Source organism: Populus trichocarpa, chromosome 14, assembly GCF_000002775.5.
Source record: "Populus trichocarpa isolate Nisqually-1 chromosome 14, P.trichocarpa_v4.1, whole genome shotgun sequence".
In the NCBI taxonomy this organism is placed as follows: domain Eukaryota; kingdom Viridiplantae; phylum Streptophyta; class Magnoliopsida; order Malpighiales; family Salicaceae; genus Populus; species Populus trichocarpa.
Genome location: NC_037298.2, coordinates 3,904,710 through 3,928,756, shown reverse-complemented (window position 1 = coordinate 3,928,756; position 24,047 = coordinate 3,904,710). Strand labels below are relative to the sequence as shown.

At 35.8% G+C, this 24,047-nt stretch overlaps 3 protein-coding genes across 5 annotated transcripts; 1 reads left to right on the top strand and 2 right to left on the bottom strand.

Annotated features, from left to right (window-relative positions):
• The first annotated feature begins 1,179 nt into the window (after window positions 1–1,179).
• Window positions 1,180–4,690, top strand: LOC18105191 (vesicle-associated protein 1-2). Its single transcript, XM_006375230.3, has 8 exons — window positions 1,180–1,607; window positions 1,695–1,765; window positions 1,849–1,930; window positions 2,042–2,157; window positions 2,255–2,419; window positions 2,531–2,581; window positions 3,543–3,620; window positions 4,329–4,690. The coding sequence occupies exons 1-8, from the start codon at window positions 1,556–1,558 to the stop codon at window positions 4,437–4,439; spliced, it is 726 nt and encodes a 241-aa protein (XP_006375292.3). The 5' UTR covers window positions 1,180–1,555; the 3' UTR covers window positions 4,440–4,690.
• A 611-nt stretch (window positions 4,691–5,301) lies between these two features.
• On the bottom strand, window positions 5,302–10,762 carry LOC18105190 (probable plastidic glucose transporter 1). The gene is made up of 12 exons (XM_024585084.2): window positions 10,366–10,762; window positions 9,765–9,965; window positions 9,513–9,612; window positions 9,086–9,198; window positions 8,656–8,749; window positions 8,410–8,566; window positions 8,004–8,150; window positions 7,836–7,909; window positions 7,538–7,626; window positions 6,207–6,321; window positions 5,701–5,935; window positions 5,302–5,629 (listed from the first exon to the last, which is right to left on the bottom strand). The coding sequence occupies exons 1-11, from the start codon at window positions 10,632–10,634 to the stop codon at window positions 5,738–5,740; spliced, it is 1,557 nt and encodes a 518-aa protein (XP_024440852.2). The 5' UTR covers window positions 10,635–10,762; the 3' UTR covers window positions 5,302–5,629; window positions 5,701–5,737.
• Window positions 10,763–13,208: 2,446 nt separating this feature from the next.
• On the bottom strand, window positions 13,209–17,575 carry LOC18105189 (uncharacterized). Of its 3 annotated transcripts, XR_002977602.2 has the most exons (7): window positions 16,752–17,406; window positions 15,025–15,120; window positions 14,811–14,918; window positions 14,651–14,711; window positions 14,154–14,278; window positions 13,400–13,565; window positions 13,209–13,325 (listed from the first exon to the last, which is right to left on the bottom strand). XR_002977602.2 is itself a non-coding variant. In XM_024584514.2 (6 exons), the coding sequence occupies exons 1-6, from the start codon at window positions 17,100–17,102 to the stop codon at window positions 13,497–13,499; spliced, it is 810 nt and encodes a 269-aa protein (XP_024440282.2). In that variant the 5' UTR covers window positions 17,103–17,404; the 3' UTR covers window positions 13,209–13,496. The 3 variants fall into 3 exon arrangements, 2 of the variants coding, with proteins under 2 accessions (XP_024440282.2, XP_024440283.2); XM_024584514.2 differs by having other exon boundaries at window positions 13,209–13,565; window positions 16,752–17,404; XM_024584515.2 differs by lacking the exons at window positions 13,209–13,325; window positions 13,400–13,565 and adding an exon at window positions 13,637–14,086 and having other exon boundaries at window positions 16,752–17,575.
• Window positions 17,576–24,047: the final 6,472 nt, after the last annotated feature.

The following is a 24,047-nucleotide window of genomic DNA, read 5'->3' as shown; positions in this document are numbered from 1 at the left end:
TTTATTTATGAGATGATAAACAGGGTTTATACCATCAAATAAATTATCTTGAGACATTAAAGATATATATAAATCAAGACGTTTAGGTTTTGCCGGGTCAACTTGCCGGGTCGGCCGGGTTACACCGAGTCATGACTTTTTTTACTTTTTTTAACCCGGTTCAATTCCAGCCCCGGATCGACCTACCAGGCCGGGTCATGTTTCAAAATTATACTTGATAGAAGTTAGTTATTAAATTAACAAAGTAAAGCATGAGAATACAAGAATCAACTAGGTAAATTAAAAAAAATACATAAAAATTAATTGATCAAATTAAAAATACAAGAATAAAAATAACAAGGATGGAATTCTGAAAACAGAATATTTTGCCTCCAAGTTTAGAATACTCCTCAGAGGAGGTTTGCTCAAATTCACTTCAAAGCTGAGGATATTTTTCCAGGCAGGCTGGTTAGATACGGGTGTTCTGTCACCCTCAGCTGAATCGAAGAAGTAAAGGACTAAAGGGGCTCTTGAGCTTGTTTACTATTTCACCAACCATTCTCCTTTATCGATAAGAAAAACTTTTCCCAAGGCTTTTTGAATCTTTTATAGAGGAACCTTTTGGTAATGCATTATCTTGTTTTTTTTATTTAAAAAAAGTATTTTTGGAATGAAAGATATTAAAGTGATATTATTTTGAGTTTTATTTTATGTTTTCATGCCTTGATGTAAAAATAATAATATATATATTTTTAAAAATAATATTTTAAAATATTTTTAATCAAAAATATATTTTTAAAAAGTATAAATGTATAATACACCTAAATACCAGACAAACACAGACAATTTTATTAAAAAAACCATAATATTATTTTTCAATTATAAATAACCTATTAAATTACATTTTACTTGAATATATAACATAATTGTTAAACTGGACTTGGTTTTATCAACTTTACAAAGAGTTCAGTTTCAAAATCTAACTTAGATCGTGCTTTTAATTGGATTTTATAAAATATTAATTTGATAAAATCTGATTAAATTTTTAATAATTTGGTTTAATTTTATCAAACTCAATCCAAACTTGTTTAAGTTAACATAAATTTTTTTTTTGAAATAAAATTATTTAAAAATAATAATTAACATGATATATACAAGTTAGTTGATCCATAATTCATACCCTTTTCAGGATGAATATCCGAATCCGCCATTACAATAATGATATATACAATGCAGAATGGCAGACGCATTGGAGTTGTATCCATCGGTAGCAATAACCTAACGGCAACGTTTGGTATGGCGTAACGGCAAATGTTTTTCAAAGTGCATGCAAGTTAAAAAAAACAAACACCAAATTTATGTATTTCCGAGGAAAATTACTCCCATTTGGCGTTACCAAACACCCACCGGCTGTAAGCAACAGGGAAAGTAAAAAAACGCTGTTACTTTACTATTTCTACTTCTGGTCTTCTAATCTCTTTCTCGCTCTCATTTGTTCCCCCCCCCCCCTCTAGGTCACGGTAAACCACTAACTCTTGCTTCTATCTCCGGTGACACTCTCGCCGATCCCATCAAAATGATTGCCGACGAACTTCTCAGCATCGAGCCTCAAGAGCTCCAATTCCCTTGTACGTATCGTCTTGGAAAGAAATTATATTTCTTTCCTTTTCTTTGAAGATCTTTTTTTTCTTCTAACTTTTTTATGATTTTTGTAGTTGAATTAAAGAAGCAGATCTCGTGTTCTCTACAGTTGCGAAATAAAAGTGACAATTATGTTGCTTTTAAGGTAATGATTAGTTAATCTCAATTTTTTTTTTATAATAACTGGGTTTGTATAATAAAATTGATTTGCATGTTTAATTATTATAGGTCAAGACAACAAATCCAAAGAAGTATTGTGTTAGGCCTAACACAGGAGTTGTGTTGCCAAGGCTTTCCTGTGATGTTATAGGTTTCTCTCTCTTTCTCTCTTCAATTCTTGTGCTTTAATTATTATTAATTTCGCTTTTCGTATCTTGCTAAATTTGTGTTAATTTAATGACGGGCTGTTTGTTCATGTTAGTCACGATGCAAGCACAAAAGGAGATGCCACTTGATATGCAATGCAAGGACAAGTTTTTACTTCAGAGTGTAATTACAAGTCCTGGAGCTACAGCCAAGGATATTACTCCAGAGATGGTAGTGATATAATTTTGCTGAGTATTCCTGTTTCTGGTTTAATTGGTTTAATTTTATGGGTTATGCAAATGGGTTTTCAATGTATTGTGTTTTGCAGTTTAATAAGGAGGCGGGGCATGCAGTTGAAGAGTGCAAGTTGAGGGTTGTTTATGTTGCTCCAGCTGGACCACCGTCACCGGTGCGTGAAGAATCAGAGGAAGGTTCTTCTCCTAGAGCTTCCGTGTCAGATAATGGGAATTTTAGCACTTCCGAACAGTCAGCTGTGAGTGTCTGATGCCCTGGTCTTTGAATTGAATTATGTTCAGGTTTTGTCTTTATGTTTGCCCTCTTAGGTTTAATAGATTGTTTCTCTATCATGTGATCATTTTTGTAGGTTTCAAGGTCTAATGTCCAGAGACCACAGCCTGAAGATAACTCACCTGAGGTATGTCATTCTTTTTCTTCTGTCAATAAATTTTGAACCCAAATTGTTGGAAAAACTTAGTGATGAATGGTTGGTTGGACATACTAAATGTGCAATCCCTGGCTTCATTTGTTTATCAAGCACTGTTAGACTAATAAGGTCACTTTTCTTATTTTTCTGTTTGACGAGTGTCATTATATTTAAAAAATAGATTCCTTTATTTATGAAGCAGCTATTTTTGGCAGCATTCCTACCCTGACTGTTGTTTTCCTATTTAATCCCAATTCTTGAATTTTTTTTTTTGTTTTGTTTTTCAATTGCATCAACTTTCAAGTATCTCCCGACTGGGGGTGGATGTGTTAGGATGAAAAAATGTTGCTGTTATTAGAAAGGGGGACTCTACTTCCTTTTGATAGGGGGAGAGAATCCTCTTATTTTGGCTGATTGGTGAATCCCTATGAATGTCGGAGCCACTCAGATTCCCCATCTATTCTGTAGTTCGAACCAGTTTTGATAATGAGGTAGTCCTGCCTCATTAGATTCTAAAAGCATGACATTAGATGTTCAGCCAAGCCAGTTCGAACCTTTTTAATAATTACGTAGTCCTACCTCGAATTAGATTCTAAAACACCTAGCCATCAGATGTTCAGCCAAGCCATTTATGAAAGTCAACTTCTCAGCTGCTTATGTTCCCCACTCATTGACAATTATGTAACTAGGATTTGGCCACTATTCTTGATTTCTTACACAACCTCTGGATGATTTTGGTGAGTTTGCACACTTAAGACTCACCACATCATGGGATATATCACAGAGACACCCTCTTCTTGGGTGTTATCTCAGCATCACATGCACAAAAATCAAAATTTTATATAAGTTTGTAATTTTGTTTCCTTGACATTGACTAGACTTTAGAGTTTCTTGTTAAGATATTTGATTGGGACACTTGGTCATATTCTTGAAATGATAATTCTGATTTCAGGCAAAGGCTCTCATTTCCAAGCTGACTGAGGAGAAAAATTCCGCTGTTCAGCAAAATAGGCAACTTCAGAAAGAACTGGTAAGGCATTCAGTATGTGAATATAGCATGTTAGTGTGTGTGCTGGAATGCTTTTAGAGCTACCCTTTACTTTTAGATCAGCTCTCACTGCAAGAAATATTAGGAGCTGAGAAAAAAATATACTATAAGAAATCCATATTCTTAGATGAATGCAGTCGGGGAAAGTAAGAGGAAACATATCTGGCAAATGCTACAAATTATACAATAATAAAAAATAGTTTCATGACCTTTATCACTTGATTACCTGAGCTGCTATTTGCTAGGTAAATTTTATTTAAAAGGAGACGGTGAATATAGTGTTCAATCATGCCTGGCTATTATAAGTGAGTTTTTTTAAGTGGTTATGCTTGATCTTGTTGCTTTTCATGCACTTTTCTCATTATGTAAACAATTTCGTACTTAAGCATGATACCTCGTCATTTCTTGTGTGAGGAAATATCTGCATAATCCAACACTTTTTATTCTATCTCACATTCAACCTGTGAAATGTTATATGAAAGGCAACAAACATGATAAAGTTTGTATTCTCCTGTTTATCATCATTATATCTACCCCCCCCCAACCCAATATAGAAATGAAAAAACTAAAACAAACAAAATCACAGGCAATAGTTTCTGTTATAGAAAATAGATTACCTTGCAGGATGACATTAGTAGCGGTATCAGCGGAGCCCGTGTTAAAAATGAATGTGTGCGCAATTGTATGCAGGAGCTGTTGAGGCATCATTCCAGCAGAAGTCGAGGAGGTATCCCTTTCATATACACCATTCTTGTTGCCTTGGTAGGCATCATTTTGGGGTACCTCATGAAAAGGACATGACCAGTGGATCAGCCTGTCAATCCTTCCGCCTCGCGTACCTGGGTTGAAATGTAGAATATTGAAGACATTAGATGTGTGATTGATAGGATGTTACTCCTTTTTATTTTATTGGTTGTATCAAACCCTAGGGAGCACATGTCAAATGTGACTGGTGAGAGGGAGCTGCTGTTCCTTTAATTACCCGCACCAGAAATTGACATTAAGGAATTGATTGTAATTGCCGACTCCTAGATTGCTCGATTGTGTGACCAGCTTCTGTCTCGAGGAACCTCATGGGAAACTCTCTCCCATACCACAATCATCGGTGCATAAAAACACAAAGAATTAGAGGTAAATGCTTTGGGTTTTAAACATGAGTAAAGCCGAGATAATATTGATCCTCGACTTTTCAGACTGCTCCAAAACAGTCTGGTTACGATGAGGTAGCTTCTAGAAATATATTAAAATAATATTATTTTAAAAAATTAAATTTAAAATATATATTTTTAATATTATTTTAACATATGAAACGTGATTTACATCTTGTGAAGTTTTTTTATTTTTTTAAATTATTTTTTACAATAAAACAATTTTAAAACAAAATTTTTTTTTATTTTAAATAAAAAAAAAATAATTTTTTTTTAAAATTTTAAAAAAGTACGATTTGCACAATTTTTCAAACACCATAAATCTAAGAGCTCGTAGAGAATTAAAGCTGAACTAGTTATAACTGTTTTTTCATATGCCCTTAACAGGTCGAAATTGTCCAGAAAGAAATAAAGTTGGGTACCGTTTTTTTCCCGTTATATATTATGCATAAACTCGTTATATGCTCAAGAACATGCGATTGCCATCTACATGTTATATGCAATTTGGAATCATAAATCATACAAGGAGAAAGGTTTACTAATAGGACAGGTAGAGGTTTCATACACTTTCAGTTTAGAAGTGATACATTAAGCAAACTGAAGTTGGCATCAAATGAAATTTGATTGATGTTACATGAACGAGCTCCCTGCACAAAATTGGCAAAATGTGAAAGAAGAAAACCAGATGATTTTTCTTCTGGTCACTTGTGGTGCGTAAAACTGTTGCGTACACAGAAATTAGAGTTTACTCGAACACAACTACACTACCTTAGCATCAAGGATCACCAATCACAACCTTCCAAAGAAACATCTGTGCAATTGTCCTAGCATTACAATCCCGTCCTAGCATTACAATCCCGTCTTCTGCCGTCTGTCCAAGCATTACAATCCCGTCCTAGCATTACAATCCCGTCTTCTGCCGTCTGTCCTAGCTTTGAAATCAATTTATGGTCACTTGTCTCTGACAGAGAAATCGGGGTTCAGAGACATTTCAATCTCTTCAAGAGAGCGTCCTTTAGTTTCAACTAAGAAATACTTGGCATATATTGCTGCTAACAAGGACACACTGCCAAAGCCGGTATAAACAGGAGCAACTCCAAAAATCTCCACCAAGTCGAGAAATAATAGACCCACCAGGAAATTGCAAACCTGAAAGAAGGTAAATCAAATGACCAAGGTGAATTCACAAGGGGTGTAAAGAAGCTGAAATTACATGATTCGAAGATCAAAATATATAAGAATGGAAACAGCAATGGTGCTATATCTTTCCCATTCTCTCTTCCAAATCCAATTAGAAACATGGGAAATGGCCAGACAGTACAAATGCTAGATATTTGACCAAAACATCAACAAGACTTGGCAGAACTTGCCTTTTCCTTTCTCTGGGGAATAAATTATGGAAAATGATTTGAGTACCTACCCAATGAACAGAAAAACTGAACCCCATAATCTTCCCTCGCATCTTGGCGCTGCTCAGTTCTGGTATGATGAGACCAGTTACAGGGCCAGCTCCGATGGCAAATGTGAAAATGTACCTATATGCAAGAGCCAAAAGAGTTATCAATGAAGATCTCATTAATGCATAATACTCCTATATTCCAGATTAGTAGGAAAGGATTTTGCACACCTTAAAACACCCTAGTGTCTAGCAATATCAGGATGGTGCTATATGTCATGCTTTGACATCGTCGCGTAGCGATTCATTTCTAATTCTCAAGAGAAAAGGGCAGTACATGTTCAAAAGCAATCAATGCAAGATTCATTTCAAGTTTTCACTCACTATTGCAAAAATCGACCTAGAAATGAATGCAGCAAACCCTGAAGGTAGAGTTGTATTCTGGAGGACAACAGATTCACTTGGGATGTCTGTTAAAAGGGAATACAAGTAGATATTTTATGCATGAATTATTACATATGCATATCCATACTATATGATGCTATGAAGCAAAGCATCCAGAACAATTGCACATCGAAAAAAGATACTGCATGTACTGGAAAAGGTTATAACATGTTCCAAATGCTTATATGTATGGATAAGATAACCATGACATAGCCTTATTAATATAACATTCACTTGTTGATAGGTTGATAGTGATGCAAGCAATATATGGCTGTTCAGCATAGTTCTATATGTCTCACTTGTAGCTCAGCTTTTATTTGGATCACAATATCATGTTGAAAAGGCATGCAAACAAAATGCAGGGTTTCAAATATGCAGTGGGTTTTTTCATAGTTTCATTAAGGTAGAATAATGAGCTTTTGAAATAAGAAAATTGCTAAATAAAAGTCACGCTGAATAACCAGCAATCAGGTGGAATCTTTTTCTCTCATCAGGTCATATCTGTAAGCCACAAAAGTGCCTTTTCTTGAGTCATATCAATCTAGCATTGCTGGTCATAGGTGGCCCAAGTTCACTTCATATGCCAAACTTATTAACTAATTTAGAAAGTGACAAATAAACCAAGCAAAGGCTAAATCTTCAATTAATTGGGTAGTACTAAGTACTAAATGCAATGGCTTTCAAAACTCACAGCCTGTTGACCAACAAGATGAAACTGCTAAATATGGAGAGGCAGCAAAAGTAAACAGCGAGGCAGCTCTCTATGTTGCTCCGTTCAAAGAACTTTAAATTAATTGGAGTCAGTTAAATGGAACTGTTTTCTCCTTGCAAAACTACCATGGGCTAAACCTTTGTCTAATCTCTTCCCAGATTTTAAAATTATGTGGGGATTCTAGGGAAAAGTTACTTACATCAGAGTTCCTAGTATTGACAAATTGTGACTGAGTTCTTCATCTACTGGAAAACCGATAGCACAAGCAATAAGAAACATTGAAACTGCCTGCATAAAGAAAAATAATTCATAACTTAGATAATCCATGCTGCTATCTTTTTTTTGTAAGTTTTGGTGCATCAGTGGACCAACAAACTAATAATACCATAATATAGCTGAAATTTCAAACCTCAAAAGAAGATAAAGAACAATGATCATGATGATATTATTTTTTCCAGTCACTAGCTTTTGTACAGGCATATATCATCCACACTCACCATTCCCAAGTAACTGCCAATCAGGAGCTTTTGTCTCCCTTCCTTATCCATTAGGTATACAGCACAAAGTGCACCTGAAGATGACCACCAACTCAAAAACTTCAGACTCAAATGAGAAACATGTCTCAATATACAAAAGACAAAGACAAATAGCCTTAGATTTCAAACCTGCAAAGTTGGCAAGTCCAACAAATAAGCTTGCTAAACTGCTACTTGTTATACCGACATCTTTAAAAGTCAACGATGAAAAATAAAGGACTCCATTTATCCCAGCAAACTGTTGCAGTACAAAAAGGGCACCTCCGATAAATGCAACTGCAACAACACAACTACATCAATGTCTACAGACTGAATTTTGTGTGTCACAGACTCACAATTGAAATATGAAATGATCTAGCTATTTAATAATGCGGAAGAGAAAATGCATGAAGTACAAATGTTATTGAAATGTTTCTAGAGAAAGTATATCACACAAACTGTAACACTAACACAACAAGTCCTATGACCCATATTGTATTTCACTATAAATATAACTGAATGAGATATCCAAGAACAACCTTCATAGTCATACAACCTCTAGAATGTGGTTCCTCCAGGAGTTCCAACCATCCACTACCCACATTAACGCCATTATTCTTGATGACTGATTGGAAATCTTGGATTGCCGTTTCAACTTCAGATGATCCCCAAATATTACGAATAACTGTTTTAGCATCATCTAGCCTCCCTACCTACACAAACAAATCATAAAAGCTTCAGGAATGAAATGACAAGAAGCAACATCTAAAGATGTTTGCACAGAAAAGAAAGAGACCCCTACTTTACATAGCCAGCGGGGGCTTTCCACAGCAAACTGCATACCGAGTGCAAGAATAAATCCAGGAGCACTTGCAATGTAGAGTATTGTCCTCCACCTGAAAAAAAGATATTTTGTTAAGCAAGAAAGATCAAAGCCTCCTCCATATCAAGTAAAAGAATAATAATGCCTCCTTTGAAAATCTATGAGACAAGCAGATGCCTATGAATGCAAGGCTAAAAAGCAAACTGCAGACGCCAAGTCCTGCTAAATCATGCAAAACTGACTTTCATTGGCTTCCTACTTTATATCATAAAACTTAATTCTAAAGAATGACATCCGCTAAAAGAAAACCTGCACATGAAATTAAGAGAGAGAGCAAGCATATGAAAGTAGATCATCAATCAAACCCCGGCCGGGAACCAACAAGGACCAAAGAGGAAAAGAAACTCACCAGTGTGGATCAGTTTCAGAAGGAATATCAAGGAACAATGATGCAATGATTCCAAGACATGTCCCAATCTGACACAAGGTTCCCAATGAACCTCTGTATTTTGTTGGCGCAACCTATAACATATATAATGAGGAGTTAGATGAGCAACAATGATTGGGAGTTACTGTCAACACCAATAACATATCTTCTTGCCACATCCTACAAACCATAATAGAAAAATTCAATATATTACAAGCTTCAATGAATGAATAAATAAATTTGAAAGAACATTGTTCTCATATTCTCAAGATTGGATAAAGAGATAAATCCCAAGTCTTTCCTCTCACTTCTTCAACACCTTTGAATTGACCAACCCTTGTAACTAACATAAAAAACTGGGAGTTTAACAAATGAAATCAGTAAATGTAGCGCATTGAAAGTAAAGTACCTCCGAAATATAGATTGGAACAAGAACAGTGTTCACACCAATCCCAAGCCCAACAAGAAATCTTCCCCAGAGTATTTCATCCAAAGAGTGCGCTTGCGCACTGTCACATCATGCAAAGTGTCATAGATTAGACTAAGTTTTAGAATTATGTACATTATAAGATCAGAAAATCTACAACCTTCGAGCATGACACAATCTGCAAATGGTAGTCATATCTTCATCATCAAATTATTTGCACATACAAATCATTACCTGACAAGTGCACCCAGAATTAATGGTATTGTGTCAAGCTGAAACGTGCGACGACATCCAAGTTTATCAACTAGTGAACCTGATGCCACGCTTCCAAGAAATGCACCAGCAATAAAAATGCTAACCACAAGACCCTCAAGAGTTGAATTTCCTTCAAAACCCAACTCTTTTGCAACAGAAACAATAGGACCATTCATTACCCTGCATGTAATCAACAACAATCAAGACCGTTGATCATATATAATGCAAATCATCACAAAAAGCGAGATTAAGATAACATTTGGCACACGGGACTAGACTGGAACATTTTCATTCTTTGTGTTGGTGTTTGGTGTGTACATTGGATAGAACCACTGTCCTAACTCTCCTATCCTATCCTGTCCCGTCTTGTCCAATCTTCAGTCACCTCTTGATCAACAAGACGATTTGGCACAAGGAACTGGACATGAACGGACAAGCAAATTTCATTTGTACTAGTGTTTGGTTGCAAATGGAACGGAACAACTGCCCCGTCTCTTGTGCTGTCTCATCCAGTCTAGTCCCATCATCAAGATAATTTGAGCATAAATATTGTAAAACATGATAAGAGAGAGATACAAACCCTATATGATAACCAAATAGAAAATTTGACATAGAGGCAATCAAGACGTGAGGAAAAGCAGGGAGCCATCCTAAATCAGAACTACTTGGGTTTTTTTTATCAGCCTTCGGCTCGGGAAGCTGCTGCTGCTGCTTTGTTGCTGAAACTTTAAGGTTTAAAGGTCGATACGAGAACCGGAAATGAAAAGAACTTTGTTTAGGGTTTCTTGAAGAAGTGAGAACGGAAAGAACCGGAGGAACCGGTTTAGGAAGTACCGTAGCCACCCACATAGGTTAGGAAGCACCGTAGCCACCCACATAGGATTAGAGAGTGAGTGTGAGGACGGGGTTACTCCTCTTCTTTTCAGATTTTTTTTTTTTAAATCTCTGTGGCTTTTTTTGGATGAAAAGTTGAAATGTGTGCCAATTTTGTAGCTTTCAAGATACTCATTCATCTATCATAAATATCCTAATAAAAAATTAATTTCTCAATAATATCTTGGTCGTTGTAGTAAATCATCGCCAACCACCAACTAGTTGAATATTATTTGAAAAATAATAACTTTTGGAATTATTATTATTATTATTATTATTATTATTATTATGCATTTAATATGAGCTAATTTTATGTGTTGGGCCTGACCCGGGGGGTTTACCAAGTCATGAATCTAGACTCCGTTTGTTTGCAGGAAAATTGTTTTTTTTTGGAAAGTGAATTTCGGGGAAAGTGAATTCCTAGAAAACACTTTCCAGTATTTGGTAATATTATAAAAAATGAACTGGAAAACACTTTCCAGTGTTTGGTTGTGTTATGAAAAATAAACTGGAAAATAATTTATTAATGAATTAATTTTTTTCTCAAGTTTATCTAATATATAAAAAATATTTAATATAAATATTTAATCACTTACAATAAAAGAATAAAATCTAAAAAATATAATGATGAATTTTTTTATTATAATATATATATGCATACATAGCTTATTTTATAAAATATAACTATATATGTAATATCATATTATATAGAAATAAGCTTGTGAAATATTTTTTAAGTAAAACCTATTACTATATTTTTTTTTCAATTTTAAGAACTTATAATCAAACACTAATCATGAATTAATCAAAGCAAAATAAAACAAGCATGTATAAATATAGCAAAATAAAACAATAATTGTGGCAAAAAAATCATACTTTTTAGTGTTATCAACATTTTTGTATTTGATTATGTTAATTCCCCTTATTAAACAATTTTTAGTGTTATCAATTGTGCTGAGTTTTCCTCTTCGGTTTCGGTTTTTTCTCTCTTCTCCTGTCATCCCCTTCCCATCCCCTTCTTCGGTTTTTTCTCTCTTCCCCTGTATCGGTTTCTCCCCTTCCCCTGTCATCCCCTTCCCCTTTCCCTTCTTCGGTTTCAGTTTTTTCTCTTTTCCCCTGTCATCCCCTTCCCCTTCTTCGGTTTCGGTTTATCCCCTTCCCCTTCCCCTCCTTCGATTTCAGTTTTGGTTTCTCTCTTCCCCTGTCATCCCCGTTTTGGTTTTGGTTTCTCTCTTCCCCTATCATCCCCTTCCCCTTCCCCTTCCCCTGTTCGGTTTCGGTTTCCCTCATCCCCTTCCCTTTCCCCTTCCCCTGTTGGGTTTCGGTTTCGGTTTCGGTTTCTCTCTTCCCCTGTCATCCCCTTCCCCTTCCCCTGTTTGGTTTCGGTTTCTCCTTGTTCGGTTTCTCCCATCCCCTTCCCCTTCCACTGTTCGGGTTCTCCAGGTTTCTGCCATCCCCTTCCCCTTCCCGCTCCTCCTTCCCAGTTCTCCTCTCTCTCTCCCCCGACTACTTCTACTGGGACTTGAAAAAAAAGAGCAAGGGTTGATTCATTCCTTGATATGGTTGATTAATTCCTTGATAAATTTGGGCAGTTTGCTTTGATTGATTCACAGTAATCTTAAGGGTAGGGATTTTGCTTTGATTTGATGAAATGGTTTGTTTGGTTCTGCCGGTTCTGCAGGAGGAAGAATGGAAAACATGTGCTTTTATGGCTTGGTTGATAAATTTGGGTTGGTTGATAAATACTTGTTGCTGCTTCTAATGAAAAGAAAGAGAACGTGAGAAGAGAAAAATATGTGTAATAAAAGAAAAGGAAAGTGTTTTCCGGTTCTTTTCAAAAGGAAAACACTTTCCTTTGTTAAAGTTATGTTTTCTGTGTTGACCAGAATTCAGTTTCCGTTGACTATTTTCTTATATTGCTGCCAAACATGGGAAAACAAGGAAAGTGAATTCCAGGAATTCACTTTCCTGCAATCAAACACGGCCCTAATGTCATTGCAAGTTACTGGAGCTACGAACGACACCACTGAAACACCTGAAACAGTAATGACAGAATCACTTGTACATGCCTCCTTCGGTTCCAAGGAGCTCATTCATTGGATCGTGAAATGGGGTTATTCCTGAGTTGTTAAATAACCAGATAAACCTGGTGCGGTTGCACTGGCTTGGCTTTAGAGCAGCAGCATTTGACAGCTTAACCTAGCTGTTGCAGATAAAACCAGCACCACCCTAAAACACCTATGGCTATTTTCATAAAGCTAATATCGAAACCATTCAATCAAGGACAGCACATTCACAATAAACAAGGTCCCCAAAAGTGATTAGCATGAGATTGTTTCCTCAGATAAGCTTAGGCACTATATTCTGAAAGGGCCACGCACAGCGTGCAGATTGTCAAGGATCAGCTTTGTATTATAGGTTTGCAGCTGATGCTGTTGTATACAGAAGGAGAATGCTTGCACTCTTAGCTGCCAAAAGTCAGTCTACCAAAACGCTAAAACGCCTACCGAACTGGAAAACTCACTCCATCTACTTTGCTTACAGAGAAAATTGAAAATATAAACAACGTGCTTTTAGAGAAAATTTATACCATCATATATATACAACATTGCGGGAAGCTACGGTAATTCTTCACATTTTAATACATAGCCCAGATGCAGATTGTATCTGCAAAAGGCCAATCAGAACAAATTCTTAAAGTAGCCATCACTTACAAAGACAAAAAAGAAAACAGAAAGTACCTTAGAAACACAATAAAGAACTCAGAAAGTTATGAAGAGTCAGAGATGCACTTCCTCACATATCTCCACAATGAATGTGATGCCAATATTGTATCCATCATTGATTTTCAGAACTCTGAATCATGTTGCATCGACCAGCAATCTTTCGAAAATCATCAAGACTTAGCTGCAATGGAGCCAGTTAACAATAGATAAGCATCATGCTACTCAATTGGAAATCTTCAAACAACATCGATTAGCATGAGAACATTACAAGTAAATATGGAAAGTTTAACATATGAATTGAGACCTCATCCACCAATGTATTGGGCAGTTTTGATGAAACAATGATAAGAAAGCCATGACAGCAAAGTATAATTCACTTTGAAGCAAGTGTTGAACAGATGGAGAATCAAGCTCTGGAAATAGTCACATGCAAAATGCAATCTTGGAATGTGTAGAAAGTTATCAAGTGATTCGCTAGGCCTAGATAATGTAATTAACAAATAAGGGAAAGAAGTTCTTTGATCATTGATTCAAGATTAAAGTGAGCGGCATAAGAGTACTTGATAATAAGACAAGTTTCCAATTACATGAATATCCTTGGCTCACAATGCATCCACTTAGAGCAACAGATCAGCAAACTGTTCAAAGTTCCAAACTAAAACACTCAAAAAGTGCCACGGCATTTGGAAAGAGTCCTTGTGCCTGCCCACAACCACATACTTTTAAGCCCCTTTTCACAACAAAAAGAATGAAGACTGCAAGAACTGACCTTCCCATCTCCATCACCATCAAAGCAATGTATCATATCAGCCAATTCCTTGTCTGTCCATGTAAAATCATGAGCAATTGCTACTCTTCGGAGATCTCTCATCGTTATTGCCCCTTTTCCTGCCTCTGCAATAACATTATCCACCTAAATCACTCCAAGACTCTTTCAGAATATCAAGAAATAATACAGACAGAATATTGCTTTCAAAACATTAAAGTGATAAAGCTTTAAAGTTTAAACAAGGGTGGCCTGATAAAAGATTTAAGGTCCAGAAGCTTAGTCATCTTACAAGGAGTGAGGCATCTTTGTAAAATCAAGCCTTCTGGAGTGATGATAATGTAAACACTTGCTAAACCAGATTGTTCCTCTCTATCTCAATCCCCTTTCTTCCAAAGCTAATGTCAAAACTCACAAAGAAATAAAATTCCCAACTTTCGGTTTATCCCTCTCCCTTCCCCTACAATCCACACACACAGAAGACAGGTTCGCAAAATTACCATCAAACTGAAAGAAATGCAAGATAAGGTCATCCTCAGTCATCTGCACCCGACTACTGAACTGCTGACACGAAAGAGAAATAAAGAAGAAACATAAGAGGAAAGAGAAATAAGTAAAAAAATCTGCTCATCATAAACAACAATCCGAGTGAAAACAAACCGCTTTTTTCCTCTTCTTCCTTCCTGCATCTTCTTGAACCTGAGCATCTACCTTTCTCTCTTTGGGAGTTGCATCATTTGCAGAATCATGCAATGACAGAGCAATTGCCTGTATAAGAGCGCTGAAGAGTTAATTTACCACCATCTCTACAATAATGTGAAGCAGAAATAGTATAACCTGGCAATAAAAGTCCACCATACTCATCAAAATTTACCTGCATTAATTCATCATCATCCCCATAAATGTAATCTGCACCACTAACATGCTTCTGAACAGGAATTTTTTTAGGTTTTGAACTTTTCCTCTTATCCTGAATAAAAAAGATAAGCAAATAGAGTTCCCAACATATGAATCAAAGTATTTCAAGGGAAAGCTCAAAGGTCATGGCCTTGCATATCTAAACCTGAAACACGCTAGACAACACAATCAAATAGTTTCTGACAAGGGTGAAAAATGAAATGTATGCAGGTTCTTTTATGTATATTAGGGTGAGGTACTGAGGTAGAGTTGTGTACAAACAACTCTCAGATAGAGAGGCAGATAGATTAGTACGAGGAGTGAGATGAGAAGTGGACAATATTAATTGTTATTGGGATTGGATGTACTTGAATGGGAAGGACAAAGCGCACGGATGGTTGTAAGCAAATAAATTTTGAAATGATCGATCTTGGGAGTAAGAAAAAAAACAAATAAATATAGGATGTTGTGACATCAAAACTATTTTGATATGAAGAGAGAGTTAAATGTAAGACCATTTCATTTTAACTTATAGATTATTATTGTAAGGAAAGAGGGAGGTTACATGTGGGAAAAAAGATACACACCATGTTTACTAGAGGAGGAGTACATGTCATCTGTCGGAGAAAAGCCTCCAAAGGTAAGTGTAGGTAGTAGCAAAACGTAGAAAAAAATGTACTTAAGATAAATGAAGTGAGGCACACACCGAAAGCATAAAGACCTACCACTGCTCATCTCAAGTTGAGAAGTTCATACCTCAAAATGAGACATGTGGGTGCATGTCTCACAAGGTGATGTGCTCTTCATTTCTTAAATGAGATATGTAAGCTGTGTTTTTTCAAGGGTGTATTAGAACATTCTTAAATTCGTAGATTTTTTCTTCCAAGGGTGTACAATCAAAAAATGAAAATAGAGGGTGGCATCACACTAGCCTTGTTATTAAAAGGAGGCAAAAATGGATCCACTTCATACAATATCAACGTACTGCTAAGAATGCATAAGAAATAGAATCACTTGTGAGGCACCAATGTATTGCCTGCATGTCTCAAACAAAAAATAGATTGTTCCACAAACATGCACAGATTAAACAAAATTACAAGATGGTTTAACATATGATGATCCATCCAATTTATTGGAACTCATTGAGCACCAAGGCATCTCATCACTGCACAGAGTATGCATAAGCCCAAACATGCATTCCCGGAGCCTCTTTTCACAAGTGCCACACATGTTTATGATTACCTCGTACCTAATAATTCAACACGCACTTGATATGCCACCACGTGACTAATCTTGTGTTAGTCACCCCTTCCCTTTTTTTGGTTTCTCACCCTCCATCACTTTAAAAGTCGAGTGATAATAAGATGTTGACCCGTTTACTCTGTCAGTCAGTTGTAGGTCTCATTATTCAGTCTCTGCATCAACTCATTTTCCTTGTAGAATAATTTTTTCTTCTAAATTTTGTTACCATTTTCACTCATTTTTTAAGACTTTTCTCAAACAAGTAGTGTGCATTCCTCTTCTACTCGAGTTGGTGTTCACTTCTGGTTAAATGGCCCATTTTGCATTTCTCTTACTATCAATGAGAAAAAGGACAGCTCCCATTTTCACCCTCCACGGTCCCAATATCATACATTAACATTAAAATCAAGAAAATGTGAATAAAAACTTGAAACGATTCTTATCAAGGGAAATTCACAATACCTTACTTCTCCGAGACTTCGAAGAAGATTGACCTCCCACAAAATCTTCGTCATCAAAATCATCGCCATCGTCATCACTAGCAGTCTCATCAATTGGCCTATATTCCTCGTCATCAACAAATTTTTGTTTCCCTTTTCGCTGCCTTGACTTCTGAACCGAACCCATCAAAGAAGTTGCCATTTTATTAAGACCCAGAGCCTCCATTCTAGCTTTATTCTCCGCGATTCTCGATAGTCTCTGTTTCTCATACTCCGTTATCCCCTTCAGCTTCCCCACTTCTTCTCCTTCTTCTTCCGAACTTGAATTCTCGCTTTCATCGGGCTCCGAACCCGACAAATCTCGCTTCGCCATTCTGATTTTCAACTCTCTGTTAAAGATCTCAGCCACAGGCGTAGCGAGGGTTTATTTAGGGTGCACTTGCTGAAGTTTTTTTCCCATTGACAAAAATTGCCCTAAAAAAACCGCCGTTTTGGCAACTCGTTAACGATATTTTCGAACTTGCCGCGAGGCAAAGCTTAAACAAGTCCCCCAATTATAGAAAAGGTCTCGCTTAAGTTCCTAAAAGGATTTTTAGTCTCTCAAAAGGTTTTTGTAAATACTTTAGTTGAGTCTGCCATTCAATCCTGCCAAAGAACATAAATCAATCCAATTTAACAACATCGTTTTTGGGAAACTTGAGGTTATCTCTTACGAAATTGTGAAGAGTATAGACGGAAAACTCAAAACTCATGATGTCTGAATACCTTGGGAACTCAATTGAAAGAAATAATCATCTGAAGACTCAGTTAATACCATCTCTATAGTTGGGGGGTTCTTGTTTAGGTTTGCCCAAGAACTAAACTTTGGATTTTACTCGGCACGCGGGCACGGAAAGCATTTTCGACCCGCCATCTCTACCAAACAATCCAACACGTATAAAAACCAAAAAAGTTCTCCATCTGCTATCATTCTCTCTCAAAAAATTCCAAAAATATCAGCATTCTTCTCAATTTTTTACCTGATTTTTTTATTCTTGTTCATCATGACTTAGCATTGCAATGAATAAGTATGATTTAATCCTCAAGCTCAGTTTATCCCAATGTGTTAACTTGATAATTTCAAGATTCGAGTTCTAATCCAAGATAAAAATTTAATTAAATCAATTGAAATATTAATCTAATTAAAATCTCCATCCAATTAATTTGATTAAACTCAGATGATGATGTATTGGGATTAAGAAGAAACTAGTGAAGTCAGAATTTCAAGATACTTGAAAGTAAATTTGCAAATTTACCCTTATTTATTTTGTTCTTATTTTGCTTGTATGTGAGAGGTGAAATGGAATTGTTGAAATGGTTATGTTGTGGGGAATCAAGAAAAGTTATTATATTTCAATTGGAAAAAAGGATTCTGTTCCCCAGATCAGTACAGCTTCAGCGGAGAGCAAGTTAATTGAGGAAAAGAGTCATTTTTGGACTTGGGAATTTATATTTTTTCATGCAAGGCCCATGTCAGGCCTTACTGGTGTTGCTTTGCAACGATGAAGTTCATAGTCCACTCAATCTTGTAGGCCCAACACCATTGCCATTTGACATGATGCTACGTTAATTTATGCTGCATTTTCAAATTATCAACATCCCCATTCATACTCATATGAACAGTGAACTCATCTGCTGATTGGTTTTAATTTGATGTTCTTTAAAATAATGAACTGGAAGCCTGCAAAATGGTGTCCATATCTGAACTCAAGGGGATATTCCAGCTGAAAAATCGAATTTCAATTCTCTTGTTCATTACTCCTGCACTAGTTTACCAGGAGCTTAGAAATTATGTCATATGAAATACATCAATTAATCCAGATGATAATCAATAAAAATTCGGATAAGGTAATATGTTGAATTCAAGTAATTATTGTGAAGATGATATTCAGATGACTCTCTCACTTCTCTACACCGCGGGATGGTCCAACACATTACTAGAACATATTGATGGAATATCTCGTCGGCAAGTAAACATCATTATATTGATAATATGAATTTATTGATGGAAACACATCGTCAAACAAGATTTTATTCAGGATTTATTGTCTATCGATATTTTTATTTTCATTGGTAATTAATAATGTGGGTATAACGTTGATGGAATATCAAATCTAAAAAAATAAAATAAACCTACTAGTTTTCATTTGTCAAGAAATTGCGTTGTCGTTCTTTGAATTTAAACATTTCACTCTCATGGGTCTAATTATTTCAATCCATACCTAACCAGTACTTATTTCTACCTTTGACAATATTTGACATGTAAAAGAATGGTGTAATCACTTCTCACTTCTCTTATGTCCGTCCTTTTGTCTTAGGATTCAAACCTAAAAAGAGATGGTAAAAAACAAATCCTCATAAATACAGCTATGTAAATGATTAAAGCTCACTGTGATGGAATTTAATATTAACGTGAGAAAACTGGTCTAAGAATACATTGGGCATGCTCCAAACCCTAAAAGTATGGTCTTATGTAACTATCTTATACCTATTATAGTAATAATAATTATGGTTTAATTAATGCACATATCTCTTTCTTATCTAGATGGTTTTGATAATGACTTTGACAAAACAGAACAAGGCCATGCCGTCCATTCGACTATGGCGTCGGCCCCATCCTCAATTACACCAGTTATATCACACTGTCACTCAGCTTCGAGCTGTTGGCCATCAATTTTTTGTTATGCTGTACATTTCTCTTTTAAAGAATATGGCCTCAACAACGCCAAACTTAACTAGTCCAGGAAGAAATTAAAGAGGCCCAGGAACGACAAACGCAAAAAGAAATTAAACCCACCAACCAGCACTTGTTTAGTGGTTTTCAGTGGCAAAATGCAGTCAATATCATTGCTACTTCAACCTTTTAGTGCCGTCCGAACTATCATAAAAGTGAGGAAAACCAAGTCATGATGACTTGATCTCTTATCCCATAGCCGAAAGAGTTCAAATTGTATAATAATCCATAGTTATCCAATTATTTCTCAAGGGCAACCACCACATAAAGACATGGTCCAAAGAGGTTTGAGAGTACTTGCAAGTTCTTGTGATTTCATGTGGACTTGTTTGTGTAATTTCTCCTTCTTGGCCTTTTGGATGCTTCTGCTTTTAATCTTCTATCCAATAATAGATAACACACGGCATGCCTGGAATGTCTAACCCACGGTATGCATGGTCGTCTGCATCCTTTTATTTCCTTTCTCTTTCTCTTTTTTTACTTTTAAAACTTGGCCACAAAACAAAAGACTTCCAAAACCCAGTGGTTCATTGCACTAGCTGGCTTACGCTCCTGTTAGTTTTTTATGGACTCAATTTATCAACTCTTTTGAGATATTGGAAGAATTGTCACACATGCATGTTTTAGTACTGAATCCTCATGATACTTTTTTTTTCTTTATATGTTCTCAATTTTTTCTTTATTTTTATTAAAAGAGACCTGACAAGATTTGATAGTGGGCGTGGCAATTTGCATTGATTTAAGGGATTGACATATAGCTAACTAATTTCCAAAGCTCCAGTCATGTATTTGAAAAGAAAAAAAATGTGCATTCACTTCACAAAAATAAAGAATAAAAAAGAAATCCCGGAAGCAAGCTTACGAATCGCAATGGACAAAAGTTTTGTTTGGATGCATGCAGACGACCTCGCCAATGTTTAAAACGTACATTTCCCTTTGATTTTATTAAGGCATTGGCAAAAACAAGGAAGAAACAATTAGAACGAACCATACTTGACCAAGTTTTATTTTTTAGGAGAAATTAAGAATGACAAACGGCAAGGAGGAGGAGAAAAAAAGCAAGAAATTATGAAAAAGACATGAGAAGTGATGTTGAGTTGACCTTGATGAGACAACCATAAATCAAAAGGACGGCCACAAGAGAAGAAGATAGGGATAGAAAGAAAAACTAAAACCCTTGGTTTTGAAACTAGCCAACAAATCCATGCAAAAGTCCCCGTGGAGCCAAATCTCCACCAAATATATGAGACAGAGAGCCTTGAGCATGAAGAGAGGTGGGAGACCAATAAGATCATTTGGGTTTCTGTTATTGGAGGGCCTACCAAGTATGAGTGCTTACTTTAGGGTTTTGGATAGAAAAAGAAAAAGAAAATATAACAAGAAAATGTGTGGGATTCAAAGAATGCGTTGTTTCTAAGCTGCACAAAGAAAAGGATAGAAAGAGTGAAAATAAAAACAGCGAAGGAAACTTAAAGGAGAGTTTGGGAAGATATGGTTGGCAAGCATCTATAAAAGTATAGAAAGAGATCAAAGACAAGGAAAAAATTGCATGAACTTTTCTTGCACACGCACACCCATACGCACCTCAAGACTCGTAAATAAAACGGAGAAATTCTATAGAGAGGTCTTGGATTTATCCAACGAATTTAATAAATTGCCGCGTGCTTGATGAGATTTTCAGCTATAACATGATTTATCATGCTATTCATTTTGGGGAGCTCAATCCCAACATAACTACACTAGCTGGCAAGAGATAAAACTAGTATAGGCCAAATGGATTTTGAACTCGACTAGAGGGAAAGGATGTGATTAAACATTTCTCGTGAATATATATATCCTTATTTAAACGCAAATGATTGTTTGAAAATTGTCTCGGAAATATAGTGATGATTGTAACAAATAGTATTACTAGCTAGATATATGAATAAAGGCTGCAATTATTATTATGCCCGATAAGGAATATATGACAATGAATTCCTTTGTGAAATTTTTTAAGCCAGAATATTAATGTTATGCATTCTGTGTATATACAGTTCATCAGTCGATAAACGTTTGGCCGGATGCAAAACGGAACAATCTAGTGGTACCATTAACAGATACTCATCAGCACCCCCAAGAAAATAATGATAATAAGTTCTCGATCAATTAGATAGATAGGGAGAAGGATAAGATTCAGGTAGTGCAGCTCTAGCTCAAGGAACCTCTGTGAAAAAAAGAGGTTAAGAAAGTAAAGATCATAATCGTAACTTTGATTCTAGAGGAAAAAATAAATTTAGGAAATTTTAGAGCCTTCACTAATTATGTATAAATACCCAAAAAATCTACAAGGGATGAGAATGCATTTCTAAAGGGGTAGATCTATGAGTAATTATAATTATGATTTGTGATTCAACTGAAACCGTGTTTTTGTACTTAATTATAATAATTTCATATATGGGATCCTTTTTTTTTGTGATTTTTGTTGGGCATAAAGGGTTATGCTGATTGTGCTTTTAGATGAATCAAAAATGGATGTCCAATGAGGGTTTGGTTAATGACCCACCAAACAATTTTTTAGGAGAACAAAAGTTGTTTGTGTTCGTGTCTTTGGCATATTTTTGTTCTTCAAATTTATTAGCTGATCATTCTCTCACCTCCGAGGATGCTTCTTGAAGACGAAAGTGCTTACCTCAATTCCTTAATGAAAAGTTGTTTTTCATTATAGGAAGGGTGTTTTTCTTTTCTCTCCTTTTTATTTAGAACTTCGAAAAAGCCTGCTGCTTTTTTAGGCTTCCATATCTAAAAGATGCTCTCATGGTGCTCTCTCCCTTGGCCTCCGAATCTGCTTTCAGCTCCTGAAGTGACCCGAGACACAACACTGCTTAAGAGGTCCATGTAAGGGGACTTTGAATTTGGTTTTGTGAGAGAATGACAGGGGCAAAGCCTTTTTTATAGACGTTTTCCCATGTTCTTTCCCCTTCTGCTCTTGAATGGGCCACGTACGCCTCGAAAAAACAATGCATAAAGCTCATGCTGCACTTACTACTTGAGGACGAGCCGTTGCCACCTTTCTAATTGACGAAGAGAGCAAGCATTTCTTGATGGAAAATAATATATATCACATCAAATAAAACATAAATACAAGCAAAGATTATAAGACATCTGCTTTCCTGTTGTAGCTCAACTTATATTAATATTTTTTTATTAATTTATTAAAAGATCTTTGTAGCATAAAATGAAATATTGAGAATGTATTACCACCACATATGTAGTAGTATAGAAAACTTGTAAAATCTTTCAAAAGTAATTAACCCAAACATAACAAATAGATTCGATATTTCTAAGCTTTTGATCGAACTCTCTCGAGCATGATATGATATTTTATTTTTCTCCCACCATGACTCTTCACAAAACCACTTATTATGATTTTTTTTCTTGAACTTAATCACTGTTTTTTATTTAATTTTTTTGTTGGAAACTTAATTAATCAATGTTTAATTGGACAAGATGGACAAGTTCTTGTCTTTGCTTTGCGTATGATCAAACTCTACTAATTAGGATCAAAATTCGTGTGGGATGCGCAAGAATTGTGCGGAGGGAGATGGTTCCTGCTGTTTCGAGCACTCTATTTAAAGGCATTATTTAATCTGATAGTGACTCTAAAATCTTTTTCTTTTTTGGGAAGAAGTCGAACTCTAAAATCTACATTGCCTTTTAAACGCCTGCTGATATATAGTTATCAGGATTATGATTCCCTTTGTTGCTAGCTACGGCCATAATTAAACAATTATTCCCCAAATTAATTAACATAATTTGTCTTGGTTTTAATTTCTGATAGAACTTGGATAATTATGAGATACCACACACATATATCCTTACGATCATCCCTCGAATTTATGTTTGTAGGAAATCATCAATACAAATAAATCTCGTTCGTATGTGATCGGAAGAGTATACACATAGGTATTGAAATTAATTAAGTAATATATGTCTGTCATCGAATATTGATCATGAGTCATAGAGTATACACTTGAGTATGCCATCCATCAAATAACTATGTATTTATCCCCACCTGTTTGTAAGTCAACTAATTAACTAGTCACATTAGAAACTTAAAATAATTTAAACGAGAAAAATGATAGCCATCTTCTTCAGCATTTGCTTGGACTTTTGGGAATAGCCAGTAGAAATAAACTGGGACTGGGACCGAGCAGAGTTGATGAAAGAAGAAATGTCAAAAGAAAAATCATCACACGCACCAAATGGCCAAACCCGCTCCTTAAAAGTTTTTCCAAGTATAGAAATTGGAATCTCTAAAAGAGAACGTTGCTAGAAAACACCGCCTAGTTTAACTTAAACAAGATCAAAGACATGAAGAAAGCAAAAAAAAACAAAAAACCCACAAACTTGAATTTAGTAGGAAATAGTACACCACATAAACATAGAGGAAACCAACTCATTCTTGTTCGTATGGGGCATGAAGAGGACAAGAGAAATTATGGAAATTAAATTGTCAGGGCCATTATCCTTGTCTGAAGCACAAACCTTCCACTTCTAAAGGGAAAA

Coding starts and splice junctions, on each gene's coding strand:
- LOC18105191 (XM_006375230.3), top strand. CDS start 1,556: ATGATTGCCGACGAACTTCTCAGCATCGAGCCTCAAGAGCTCCAATTC. Junction 1,608..1,694: donor TCAAGAGCTCCAATTCCCTT/GTACGTATCGTC, acceptor TGATTTTTGTAG/TTGAATTAAAGAAGCAGATC. Junction 1,931..2,041: donor GCTTTCCTGTGATGTTATAG/GTTTCTCTCTCT, acceptor TGTTCATGTTAG/TCACGATGCAAGCACAAAAG.
- LOC18105189 (XM_024584514.2), bottom strand. CDS start 17,102: ATGGCGAAGCGAGATTTGTCGGGTTCGGAGCCCGATGAAAGCGAGAAT. Junction 14,712..14,810: donor GGAAGAAGAGGAAAAAAGCG/GTTTGTTTTCAC, acceptor TCGTGTCAGCAG/TTCAGTAGTCGGGTGCAGAT. Junction 14,279..14,650: donor GCATTTCTTTCAGTTTGATG/GTAATTTTGCGA, acceptor ATGTTATTGCAG/AGGCAGGAAAAGGGGCAATA.
- LOC18105190 (XM_024585084.2), bottom strand. CDS start 10,634: ATGTGGGTGGCTACGGTACTTCCTAAACCGGTTCCTCCGGTTCTTTCC. Junction 8,567..8,655: donor GCCCCCGCTGGCTATGTAAA/GTAGGGGTCTCT, acceptor TTGTTTGTGTAG/GTAGGGAGGCTAGATGATGC. Junction 7,910..8,003: donor TGGACTTGCCAACTTTGCAG/GTTTGAAATCTA, acceptor GGTCATCTTCAG/GTGCACTTTGTGCTGTATAC.